Here is a 13,863-nt window from a genome sequence, read left to right on the forward strand (position 1 = left end):
AGCCGCGAACACGAGTGTGGAGTCTAGTTCGCTAAAAAAAGCCGTTTATTCACACTAAGTTTAGGGTACATTTGTAGGTTTGAATTTATTTTAATTTGCTTAGTGGTCGTCTTGTGTGCTTAGTGAAAGTCTTTTATAGTTTGTCAAAAAACTGTCTCATTTCAAACATGGACAGAGAATCATACTATCTTTGTCTTTCACAGTTTTTTTTTTGTTCTTATTTACTGACAATTTGGTTTGACCAACTATATGTATTCACCGATCAGTCAGACCGTCCGGTCGTCTGTTAGTAGTCTAATTATTTTACAAGTGGCAACACGCGTATTATTTCCGGCCAGGCTATTTTTTTCATTTTTTACATTCAGATTCATTCACCACTGTTTCGCTTTCGCTAGTTTCGCTGTTTCGCTCGCTGCGTGGACGACGGATGGACGGATTCTGCATAATTCTGCGTTTCAAAATAATTAGATAGAAAAAGTAAGTAAAAACAATGTATTATATTCTACATTTTAAGTTTAATTATTCAATCTAAACGCAAATAGTATAGTATGTTTTTGTAATGATGAGTATTTCAGCTAGCACATGTACATAGTTCTTGTCCTCTATTCTCTTATTTATCACTGAAATCGTGTTAAATTAATGAATATTATATTTTATACGACTGTCTTTAGTAGCAATTTAATAATACGTGACATACCATCAATAATCGCAACGACTATTTTCTCAAAACAAAAGCAACACGCGTCACCCGCCAACCGCCATTGTTGATAAATAAAATGGCTGGGTCAGCTTTTTTGTTTTGATGAAGGGATTTCGTATACTGACCCCTTTATGCAAATATGTAAATTATGTTAGAAAATATTGTTGACTTACACATTATCCTAATTTAAAGAAATTGTGTACCTATATTTTTTGTAATACCTGTTTTGTTCCTGCCCAAAACAATTATATTGGGTCATCCATTTTGGAAAATCGGGAAGTGCATCAAGGTCATGTCGGAACTCGCACAATATATCAATCGTTGAGGTAGTGCAATTTCGTATTCTCTTGATTTTTGCACTTTGCAGATGTCTGAACAACCAGGAGGAAGGGGAAAGGCCCGCGGACGCGCTGGGCGAGGGTCGCAGGAGGGCAGGCAGGCGCCGCGGCGGCCCGGGGACGCGGGCGGGGCCGCCGGGCCGGCCCCCGCGGGCGCCGGGCCCGGGCCCGGGCCGCGGCCGCAGCCCCCGTCGGCCTGGGGGCCGCCCGCCGCGGCGCCGCCCGTGCGCGCCGGCGCGCCCGCCGTCGCCGCGGCGGCCGGCCGGGCCTCGCACAGGACCACACCGTCCACCCACGCGCATCCGGGGGACGTTGACATCCAACAGAGGATGCAGACGTTAGATATAGGTAATCTTTTTTCATTGAATCTTCTCTGATATGAAAAAAAGTACTTCCATTGGCATTGTGCGACATGAATGAGACAGTCATCATCGTTGACCCAGACATTATTTTTACTAAGGCTTAGGTATTTGTTAACCGAACATTAAATTGTTTTCAATTTAAGGCCAGGGTGTCCCGGCAGGCTCGGGTGAGCCTGGCGGAGCGGCGGCGAGCGGGCGCGGCTCGCGCCGTGGTGGCGGCAGGGTGCTCCCTGAGAATGTCATGATTCTCCGCACCCGCCCTGATCAGTTGCAATCGAAGAAAGGTAAGTGTTACCGTTTCTTAAATGGCTCATTCCTTTCAAGTACCTCTAAGCATGCTGGCATTTGGTAGAGTAAATAATTTAAATAGAACAGACCAATAAAAGGAAGCAAATCGATCTATTTATTGCAGCCAGATGTATTTTCATTAAGTTTTGCACTTGCGAACTATTATTACCATACTCTGGGGCAGGGGTCAGCAAAATTAAGAAAAAGAGCCAACAGCAGTAGAAATCACTAGTTTTAGGAAGCTTAAGCAGCTGCAAATGTTGATTTCAATGGTCTAAAAACTTCCAAGTGTTCATTTATCGGGTCACTGGGAACCGCAATTTTACCTCCAACCAAAGAGCCGTATTGGGCTCGCGAGCCGCGGTTTGCTGACCCCTGCTGGTTTTGGGTGCAGGAATGATTTCGTGTATTTATAACTTTTATTGTGAAATAGTTGCCAAACATTTACATATACTTTAAAATGTTGAAATAAATTTTGTTTTTATGCTTTATGACCTTTATGCCAACTTTTTGGCTTTTAACATTCCCGCACCCAAAACCCTGAGGTATGATTATTACCTGAACAGTGTGCTTCTCTTAAAGCAGGCACTTTTTCAAGTCAATTATTTCACATCACATCACTGTAGAAATAAATGTAACAACTAATTTCTTTGCTAGTATTTACATACAGAATAAGTTCCCTTATATTTGAGTAATCAACTTTGTTATACGAAGTTACCGTTTTTAGGGTTCCGTACCCAAAAGGTAAAAAGCGGACCCTATTACTAAGACTCCGCTGTCCATCTGTCTGTCCGTCTGTCTGTCTGTCACCAGGCTGTATCTCATGAACCGTGATAGCTAGACAATTGAAATTTTCACAGATGATGTATTTCTGTTGCCGCTATAACAACAAATACTAAAAACAGAATAATATAAATATTTAAATGGGGCTCCCATACAACAAACGTGATTTTTTTTGCTGTTTTTTTTTTCGTAATGGTACGGAACCCTTCGTGCGCGAGTCCGACTCGCACTTGGCCGGTTTTTATTATACTTAACCTGATGCTACACCTTCTTTAAAACATTTGGTTTGCTCGTAAAAAACTTGCTTAATTTACTGGTAAATTGAAGTCAAGTCTTCAGCTTAGTTATCTGCATATCCTATTTACAATCCTACAGAAAATGTCTCCAATTAAGATCTCAATTCTTTTGTCAATGAAGTAATATTGATTGTGGCTCCCAGTTTCATAGCTCCTTCAGAAACATTGTTCACTATACAAAATTCAGAACTATTTGAATAGTGATGTTGTTCCATATTTCAAAATTTGAATTTTCAAATACAAATCATTTTGTAGTGGCACCATGTTCCTCAAGGTATGAATATATTTTTAATGGTATTATTTTATTATAGCTTTATTTATCCATACACTGGTTACAAATTTGAAATACTAAGTTCATATATATATATATATATATTATTGTATGGCCCCTATAGGGTAGAAAGCCTCCTCCATCTTATTCCATGTCTGTCTGTCTTGAGCTGAGGTCATCCAGTTTTTACCAGCTGTTTTTACAACATCGTCGACCCATCTTGCCCTTTGTCGACCATCTCGTCTTTTTCCAGTGGGGCCAAGCCACTTTGTTGTTTGCAGTGTCCATCTGTTGTCCTGGTATCTTGCTATGTGGCCTGCCCATTTCCATTTCAGTGACATGCCGTGTTTTAGCGCATCCTTGATTTTTGTTTTAATGGTATAAATTCAACCTAACCTTAGTTAGGTGGGCTAAGACTGGGGCAAGAGAAACACTTGTAGAGAAAGTAAACAGAGTTAATTCAATCCATACTAATCCATACTAATATTATAAATGCGAAAGTCTGTCTGTCTGTCTGTGTTCCCTCTTCACGCTTAAACCGCTGAATCGATTTAGATGAAATTTGGCATAGAGATAGGTTGAGTCCCAGTAGGCCGAGCACATGATTGACCCGTCCCCCTTTAATTCATACAGTTAGTAAAAGACGGGTAGTCTATCTCGCGGCGAGATACTATCGCGCCAATCATGTGCTAGCCCGGCTGAGAAGGACATAGGATAGTTTTTATCCCGAAAATCATCTCTTAAGAGGGTGAAAAGCGGGGTGGAATCATGGTGGAATTGAGATAGTTAATGAGTTGTCTGATAATTTGTGTGTAATTCGTATTATGCTCAAATTGAATGATTGCTTTAAAGGTGAGTACGCATTTGAGGCAGCCTCGGGTCGGTTCGCCTGAGTGCTCAAATCCGTGAGCCGATCCGTGATCCGGTGAGCCGGCCGGAGTCTGTCTTGTGACCGTGCTCAAAGGCGCCTCGGTGTGCGTGCCTCGACTAATTTGGACGTATCGTTGCTCACGGCGCGTTAGGACCACATGAATCACGATTTTTATATAACTGTTTCATCCACCACCGAGGACATTTTTTCTTCTTTTTATTAATTATTCGATGAATTATAATAAACGCAGCAGCAGCTGTTATCGCGTCCGACGCCATTTTGTGCGGCGCACAAAATCGGCTCGCCGCGAGCGCGTTCCCTCACCCAAACATAAACACATCAGCACCCGCATCTCGCCGCTTGGGGCGAACATGCCTCTGGCCGAGCCGCTCAAATGCGTACGCAGCTTTAGACTTTCTCCAGGCACTAAACTTACTGTAGCTGCTGTTACTGATTCCACGCAGACGAAGTCGCGGGCAAAAGCTAGTATACTATCCATACTAATATTAAAATGCGAAAGTCTGTCTGTGTGTTCCCTCTTCACGCTTAAACCGCTGAATCGATTTAGATGAAATTTGGCATAGAGATAGGTTGAGTCCCTGAGAAGGACATAGGATAGTTTTTATCCCGAAAATCATCATCATCATCACCTTAAGAAAGTAAAAAGTGGGGTGGAATTGAGATAATTAACGGAGTGCCTTCTAATTTGTGTGCATAATATGCTCAAATTTAGATTGCTATGAAATTTTTTCCAGGCGCTATTCTTACTCTAGCTGCGGTTACTAAGTCCACGCAGACGAAGTCGCAGGCAAGTAATAATATTATGCGAAAGTGTGTCAGACTCTGTCTGTCTGTTACCTCTTCACGCTTAAACCGCTAAACCGTTTTAGTTGAAATTTGGTATAGAGATAGTTTGAGTCCCGGGGAAGGACATAGGGTTGTTTTTATCCCAGAAATCATCCTTTAAGGGGGTGGAAGTTTGTATGGGAAATCGATAAAAAGCAGATTGTATAAAAAATACTTACTACTTACTCCATTGGCTCAGCGACCCAAAATGAGACTTGACTTCCGACACAATACAGCGCCACTTTTCTCGATCATGTGCAACCTCTCGCCAATTGGTGACTCGAAGTTCGCGCAGATCCGCCTCCACCCTATCGCACCAGCGATACCTGGGGCGTCCAATAGGTCGTCTTCTTGCTGGGCGGCCCAGGTATGCTCTTTTCACGTTCCGATCCTCATCCATTCTCTCAAGATGGCCCAACCAACGGAGTCTGTAGGCTTTAGTCTCTCCCATGATGTTAGGTTCCGCCACTAGGTCTTCAATCTCATGGTTCCTAAGGACTGTCCAGCTTCCATCCGGTCTTATTTTGGGGCCCAGTATCTTACGGAGGATCTTCCTCTCGGCCACTAGCAGCATATTTTCTTCCCCGAGTATCAGTGTCCACGCTTCGCATCCGTAGGATAGAATTGGGCGAATCACGGTCTTGTAGATTCGGATTTTAGTGCGTCTACTTAGAAGCTTGGATAAAGAATAAGCTACACAAAAGCTAGTTAATAGTTATTTGTGCAAGAGAGGAATGTTGGTTTTTCTTGCGAGTGTTTATTTCGAGTCCCGAGAAAGTGAAAGATTCTATAATTGAATCACGAGCGAAGCGAGTGATTCTAAGGTAGAATCTTGAGCGTAGCGAGGGACTCGAAAACACGAGATGTAAAATAACTTTGCTCTCGTGTTGCACACATAATTTTTCACCTCAGTAGTGAGAACATATTAAAGGTTAAAATGTATTTCGAATTACACAAAATAAACAGAAAAAAAAGTATTATCATATGTACGATACGATACGATACGAGATCGGACCGGACCGGACCGTACCGTACCATACCATACCATAAAAAAAATGTAATAAAAGTATGAAGTTCATGGCCTTCACTAAATTAAAAAGCTACATTGTTTCATCGCACATACAAGCCTACATCGAAAGTAGGCTTGTTCGAGCTGCTGAGGTGAAAAATTAATTTACTACATGTAGGACTTTCCTTACGGTTTATCTGGTTCCGAGTTTCTCTTAGGTTAGGTAAATAGTCTTTTAGGGGGTTGTACTATTTAAAAGATTACGCACGACATTTTACATTATTTAAATTATTTAATTAGTTTTCCTTATAAGAAAACAAAAAACAATATTAATTAACTGTTGCAATATGTATGTACACGAGTAAGCAACCTGCCCGTGCATACATATACATGGATGAATGAATATAGATGCACTTCAAGTTACTGATAACTTTGTTTTCCGCTTACTGCTCCTACAATAGCTAATTTAGATTAGAAATTATTTTATTAAGGTATGGCACTCAAATTAACACATTGCCTATTATTATATTATTCTTTATTATTTTTGTATATGACTGTTTGTTGCCTAAATAAAAAATAAAAAAAATGTAACAAAACTCTTTATAATGAATTTAAAATACATACCTCAAAATAAAATTTTGTATCAAGCAGAAACGTCTGCGAACGTGCTATTAAGCTTAGAAACAAATTAAAAGTGGAAAAATGGTGACTGAGTGGTGTGTATTGTGTAAGGTATTGGTAGCTCAGATGGCAGAGCACTGTGCTACCGATCCAGTGGTTGTGGTGTCCCACCTAAGAAAGTTAATTTTTCCACTCAATTGTATTGTACCCCAAAATCTCATCAAATCTTTCATGGAGGTAAATATATTATTCCTGAGCGCTCTGTCGACCATGAGCGCTGTAAAGAGCTTAAAACGTTTGGAATATTGGGATGTATTTTGTACCCACTTAAATATTTATTTTCTTCTGTTTTTAGTATTTGTTGTTATAGCGGCATCAGAAATACATCATTTGTGAAAGTTTTTACTGTCTAGCTATCACGGCTCATGAGATACAGCCTGGTGACAGACGGATACTAGATATAATCTGATCCAATAGTTTCATTTCATGAACAACTCTTGCGGTAACCAAAGACTATTATTTTACATTACAATATGTATTTACTAAAAAGTACAAAATCACTACACCTTATAAAACAAAGTCCCTCGCCGCGTCTCTCTATTTATACATATGTATGTTGTTCGTGAGAAACTGGAAAACTACTGAACCAATTTTCATGCGGTTTTTAACTATCAATGGAGTGATTATGGAGCGTGCAAAGCTGGGGCGGGTCGCTAGTTTACTAATAAAACAAAGCTTAATATGGACATCAAAATCAAGACCATCAAATCATATGCATATGCATTGCGCTCACCCAAATGTATGGACGGCCTTGTCGTCCGTCCAGTCCGCGGCCTAACCTGTTATCTTGAGATTCTTGAGCAACTAACAAAACAACGAAATTCTAGGAACTATATCAGTACTATTGGGATGCTGATAGTAGGGCCAAACATGTGCTAAACATTCAAATAATAATAATACTTCAACATTAAAGACACTACACAAGCTGTAAAGTATTATCCATTCTGACAACTTGGGATTTTAGTGCCTCTGCTTGGCACCAGCCACTCCCTTTGTTTCTTCATTTTGTGTTGCCTACTAATGGCATTTTTTTATCTTTATTTACAACTAGCGACCCGCGCCGGCTTCGCACGGGTAAACCTTAACAAATTATACACCTAAACCTTCCTTAAGAGTCACTATTGATAGGTGAAAACGCATGAAAATCTGTTTAGGTTAGTGTTGCTACATGGTGTATAATTGTATGAATAACAAAGTAAACCAAACTAAGTTTAGGAATTTGGAAGTTTTAGAGAGTTTATTGCTTATTGCTAAATCAAGTTACATTAAAGATTACACCATTAGTCTTGTCTTTAGTGGTTCTCTTCCTTGTATTCCTTCATTCTTTGTTCTATTCTAGGTAACTTATTTCACCAAACTTTCATCATCACATCACCATAGCTTGTTATCGCAAAAACATAATTATATGGTTATTAGAAAAGATGCAAACTTTGTGATATGTTTTGCAGTTATGATTCTAATCAGCGCAGCATGGTTCCATTTTTATCGCCTGTCACTATGCCCGTCACTTTCGCACTTACATACTTGTTAATAGAACGTTACAGGCATGGTGACAAGAATAGGAAATTAGTCGAATCGGTCTCACAACAAACTTGTTTATAATAAACAACCGGCCAAGTGCGAGTCGGACTCGGGCACGAAGGGCGGCAAAAAAAACCAGGTTTGTTGTATGGAAGCCCCACTTAAATATTTATATTATTCTGTTTTTAGTATTTGTTGTTATAGCGGCATCAGAAATACATCATTTGTGAAAGTTTTTACTGTCTAGCTATCACGGCTCATGAGATACAGCCTGGTGACAGACGGACGGACAGAGGAGTCTTAGTAATAGGGTGCCGTTTTTACCCTTTGGGTACGGAACCCTAAAAACTACTTCGTTGCTTTGCGTTGCATTGAAAATCACATTTCATACAAACATTGATGACTCACACCGATTCGAAAGTCTTGTTTCCAAAATGCCCCATAAACCGCTTTCTTAGAATAACAAGTTAACAATACAATGGTTCGGGCGAGACTGGCGTCCCGTGGATAGTTCCTTTTTTTTTTCGAAGAAGTGGAGGATATGAAATAAATAATTCCTAACCATGTTAACCTAACTCAGGGACAGTATGTAAACGTAAGAAAACCATTAAATTTATGAAAACTGGTTGATGGGGAATTAGAATATATTATTGTAATGACATGTTTTTAGTAGCTTTTGATTATTCAAACGATCACATTTTCGTTTACATTTACGATATAAGTGCGAAAAGTAGGAAATTCGAATCGACACGAGTCGCGAATTACCTTTTCGCACGTGTATTGTACGTTTTGCAGTACATATGGCACTTTAATTTTTGACATACGCACGTATAGTGCTAGTTACCACACTCGCAGTGACCCACTAAGATGGGCCAGCGTGTAGAGAGGGTAGTGGTGTCCGGATGGCTCGATGGAATGGCCACGGTGTCGGTTTTTAGTCCGCACATCAAAGGTAGTGGGCCAGCGATGGTGCGTATGCATCTACACGTGGCCCATAGTGCATGCTCTCAACCATCGCATGGCCATCTCGCTGGTCCAGCATTGGGCCATCGTATAGGAGCCATCAGAGCCATGTTTGGGCCACGGACAGTCTCACACATTAAAGTGACGAGTATTTAACAAGCACAATATTTCTCAATTGTTTACATAGGGTCTTTCGGCGACGCACTGGACTTGATGGCGAATTACTTCGTCGTCCATTCGACGCCCCAGTGGCGCCTGTACCAGTACCACGTGGACGTGGATCCCGAGGAGGATAACACCGGCACTCGCAAGGGGCTGCTGCGTGTCCACGCCAACACTCTAGGAGGGTAAGACGAGAAAGCAAAACATGATCCATATACATACGTATACCATTAGCCGGGTCCACACAGAGTACGGCCAGTGTAGAAGTGCCCGCACCGCGCCGTCTCGGCCGAGGCACTTCTACACTGGCCGTTTTGTGCGCGAGGAAATTGCCTCGCGCGTATGCTCGCTCTGTGTGATCCCGGCAACTTACTGCGGCGGTTGGTAAGAAGTTATTATGGTCAGCTACGGACTCGTTGGCTTGGCTCAATGAAGCTTACTAGCAAATTAATTTGTTTTGTATTAAGTAAAAATATAATAGTATTTGGTAATCAGGAACGTTTAAATGTACTAGGTAGTCAATGCAGTCCCTTCATTGCCACTGTCAAACCACAACCAGGGGCCTATTGCACCATTCACTAACCCGGGGTTAACCGGTTAAACCTGGAGTTACCATGGTTAGCAGTACAATTTGACACTGGGTTAACTGTGTAGACCCTTAACAGCAGGGTTGTTCATTTACTGTACTTTAGACATAATTTTGCAGATGTCAGATTATTCAAGATTTAATTTAACCTCGTGTGCCGCATTTTTTTTAAATATTTATGGCATGCAGAGAATTGAACGCCATTATATTAATTTAATTATAAGATCGCGTACATTTTGAAGTTTTAGTCCCTAAACGAAACTCTTTATCTTACTAGAAAATTACTTCGCATAATAATTCACCAACCGACTGAGAATTTTATTATTTTATGTATGTATGTTTTGTGTTAGGCTGGTATTCCACCTATCCAATTTATTTGTCCAATGTGTATTTCGTCTCACATTTTGCTTAGAGAGAGACGCAATGACATTTTACAGGTGGAATACCATCTTTAGGTAAGTATAATATACGTATTGTAATGTTTATAGGTACATCTTTGATGGCTGCGTCTTGTACACAGTCAAGAAACTGCACCCCAACCCTTTGGAGTTGTACTCGGACCGTAAGACGGATGGGCAGCGTATGAGACTGCTGATTAAGGTTGGTACATAACAATACTTGTTTCTACATTTTCTGGTATTATTTTACTACTACATAAAATTCTTGTGGCGGCTCTAGCTAGCCTCCATATGTCACGTATTATTATGATAGGTAACTTAGTCTCCACATTCTTATGTTTTTTGATTCCATTCCAGCTTACCCAAGATGTCGCCCCTGGGGATTACCATTACCTGCAGATATTCAATCTGATAATAAGAAAATGCTTCTACAAGCTGAACTTGCAGCTGATGGGCAGGGACTTTTTCGACCCTGATGCTAAGGTAAGTAACACAAAGGGGTGTGTAAAGTTTAATATAAATATATATATAATAACATACATTTGTTATAACGCAATTTGATTTATTATTATTATTATTTTTTATTATATGTTATAATGTAATTTTTATTATACGTTTCCTTTGTTATATTGTGATTTCATCTAAACTATCATTGATATAATGCCTATTGTAATATAATTTTTAACTAGTATATGGACATGTTTTATAATGACATTTGTTATATTATATTTTCATATAACATAATACTTTATATAATTTTATCAATTATAAATACATATATTGTAAAACCATTTTTAGCATATTTTATTCAAGAATAACGTAACATTTTACATACTTTTTATAACTAGTACGCAGGCCCCACAATTTTGAATGTCTAGTTATGTGTTTTATGCTATCCCACTTCTTTTGCTAGCTATTTTATTCTAGGGAGTTCTCAGTTCTAGCCTAACCTAACCAAATTATTCACGGATTTCGATTCTGTGGGTGCCGGAGTTCAAACCTAACCTAAACCACTTTTTTTCCTAGGTATTTCATTCTACGGGAGGTCAAAGTTCTAACCTAACCTAACCCTTATTTTGCTAGGTAGTTATTCGTTTGTGCGGACTCGCAGTTTCAACCTAACCTTACCAATTTATGTCATGCAACTATTATGCCACACAAATAATTATGTGATATCACTTGATATAACAAATAATATGCTTTAGAGTATGCAATAACTATGGCAATATATATTAGACGAAGTGTAAATATGCCTTATGACCATTATACCAATAATTACATTATGTGTACCGTTAATTAGGTATTACGGTAGTATGCCATTTATTACGTTATTCAAAGTAACGATATACCAAACTATAATATATAAAAAGTAATTATAACAAATGTAATGCCCCCGACACAAAGTGAAGTTCAATAGAAATTGCAAATTATGTAAACAATTATGACAGGCTTTGTTAGCAATTGACGTAAGTAAAATCTAACTATTGCCATATATTTAAATACACATACTATAGGATCATGGTTGTCCTTAAAAATGCAAGATAAAGTAAGTTGTATTGTTTACATTATTTCCAATATCTATTAAACTAAAGTACAATCCTACACCAACAACTAGACTCCTTGTTGAAGGAGTGGTCAGACACAGCACTCTACAGAGTTCTGTGGAGAAATAGGGGGGAGGCCTTTGCCCATCAGTGGGACACGTAAGGCTCCAAATAATAATTTATTATATAATAAAGTACCATAAAAGTTAAATGCAGGTCAGGTGGCGAATTCGTTTTATAACTACGAATATTTTATAGGTTGACATACCAGAACATAAGCTGCAGATTTGGCCGGGTTACAAGACCACTATCAATCAATATGAGGACCGCCTCCTAATGGTGACAGAGATCACCCATAAGGTCCTGCGGATGGACACAGTCTTGCAAATGCTGCAAGAGTATGCGAAAACCAAGGGCGCCAACTTTAAGAAAATATTCGTGGAAGATGTGGCGGGTAAATATATTATTTTAATTAATTTGCAACTATTTTATCAACACCCGTTTGTAAAAACGTATGAACTAGGTTCTCTTTATCTACATATTGAAACCCTCTTATGATGCATTCATAAATGGTTGTCGGGCCCCACTTATCTCTGTACCACCACTGTGTAAAATTAGATATCAGTTATTATGTGTTAGTTAAATGGGTTCTCAGTTAGGTATTGATATATCAATTTGTAGTTTTAATTTAAGGCCGTTCCATCGGTTAGCCGCTGTCTCTGTCACATTTCGCAAGAAAGAACGGGAAAGATCATGTGCGCCAAGTGTCAATTTTGATTGAATTTTGTCGATTTTTATTTATTTTAAAAATGTTACCCTACAATATCAAAATTCGAAAGCTATGAAATTACTATTTAAGTTAAGAGTGTTTTTTCTTCTTTTTTTGTTTATAGTATCACATAATAAATAACCGAGTAAAGTTGGATTAAAAGTCCGAGTTAGAGGTTACTTTGGGAATTAATTGTATCGAGCGAAGTGTCATAATTCGTGTATCGGAAGCTATGGTATTATAGATAATATAGTCAAGAACTACATATATTTTTTTCACGTCTACGAATATCAACGCCTCTTAGAAAAACAGGATCATATAAGGAGATTTTTCGCCTTCTGGCACAGGGAACCGCCTTAAATAATGTTTCATATTTCGATTTTGTTTAATATAACTTGCATGTTGTAAATTTTAATTTGTTATGTACATATAATTAGTTTGTATTAAGTAATATTGTTTGCATGCCAGTGTTGGCGAGATATGAGCGCACCTCTACTTATTGTAAACTATGTTAACACCTGTATATAACCATGTCTCTAGTAAATAAAAAATTTATTCATTCATTCAGTTATCGTTCGATCTTGTTTTATTGCCTTTCATTATATAATTTATGTAGCAGTCACATAAACTACTATTAAAATTGTAGGCAAAATCGTGATGACCGACTACAACAAGCGCACCTACCGCATAGACGACGTGTCCTGGAATGACACTCCGACTTCCACGTTCAAGATGAAGGATCAGTACATATCCTATATGGACTACTACGATCAAGTAAGTAATGGAGCGATCTATGGTAGTGATCCCAAAGCGGTCCTTGAAAATTAATTGTCGTTTTATTTTATACTAGCGAGTCTAGCGACCCGCCCCGGCTTCGCACGGGTGCAATACAGATAGCCGCATCAAAATCCGTTGCGCAGTTTTAAAGATCTAAGCATACATAGGGACAGACATCAGACAGCAGGAAGCGACTTTGTTTTATACTATGTAGTGATAGTCAACATCAGAAGTAGCTAAGTATTTGTACTCCCATAGTTCCCGTACACGGCGGGAACAAGTTGATATAGTCGGAAAAAATTGAAGAAATTTGAATCTTGTGCAATTTTAAGTTCAAATTTCTTCAATAAAATATCTCGAGTTATCAACTTCTGCCCGCCGTGTACGGAGTTATGCTCAGTCTATTTTGAACAACCGCCCGTTTTAACTCTTGTTGAGTGTACCTGTCTCAAGTAGTTTAAGTATAGTGAAAAACAAAATCTAGGCTTCATTCTCAACAATAGAATATCCGGAAGCGTTGATTTTTTTCCTTTAGTGTAAAATTTGATACAATTGATTTGACCAAAGTGGATATAATAAGATAGAGCGGTACTGTCATAGAAAATTTTGTAACCGCTGTAAATTCACTGCCATCTATCGACATACTTTAAAACTAAAAATGAAGATTTATAAAAATACGTTAAAATGTTTTAAATATG

At 38.9% G+C, this 13,863-nt stretch overlaps 1 protein-coding gene across 1 annotated transcript in view; it reads left to right on the forward strand.

The window, feature by feature from the left end:
• The first annotated feature begins 383 nt into the window (after nt 1-383).
• LOC134743373 (piwi-like protein Siwi) overlaps nt 384-13,863 on the forward strand; it is a 35,039-nt gene continuing 21,559 nt past the window's right edge. Inside the window, exons 1-8 of the mRNA XM_063676767.1 lie at nt 384-477; nt 1,068-1,386; nt 1,544-1,684; nt 9,117-9,276; nt 10,166-10,277; nt 10,433-10,558; nt 11,878-12,073; nt 13,035-13,162. Of these exons, the coding sequence (XP_063532837.1) occupies nt 1,068-1,386; nt 1,544-1,684; nt 9,117-9,276; nt 10,166-10,277; nt 10,433-10,558; nt 11,878-12,073; nt 13,035-13,162 (1,182 nt within the window). The 5' untranslated portion in view covers nt 384-477. The remainder of the gene's footprint in view (nt 478-1,067; nt 1,387-1,543; nt 1,685-9,116; nt 9,277-10,165; nt 10,278-10,432; nt 10,559-11,877; nt 12,074-13,034; nt 13,163-13,863) is intronic.

Source organism: Cydia strobilella, chromosome 1, assembly GCF_947568885.1.
Source record: "Cydia strobilella chromosome 1, ilCydStro3.1, whole genome shotgun sequence".
Classification (NCBI taxonomy): Eukaryota; Metazoa; Arthropoda; class Insecta; order Lepidoptera; family Tortricidae; genus Cydia; species Cydia strobilella.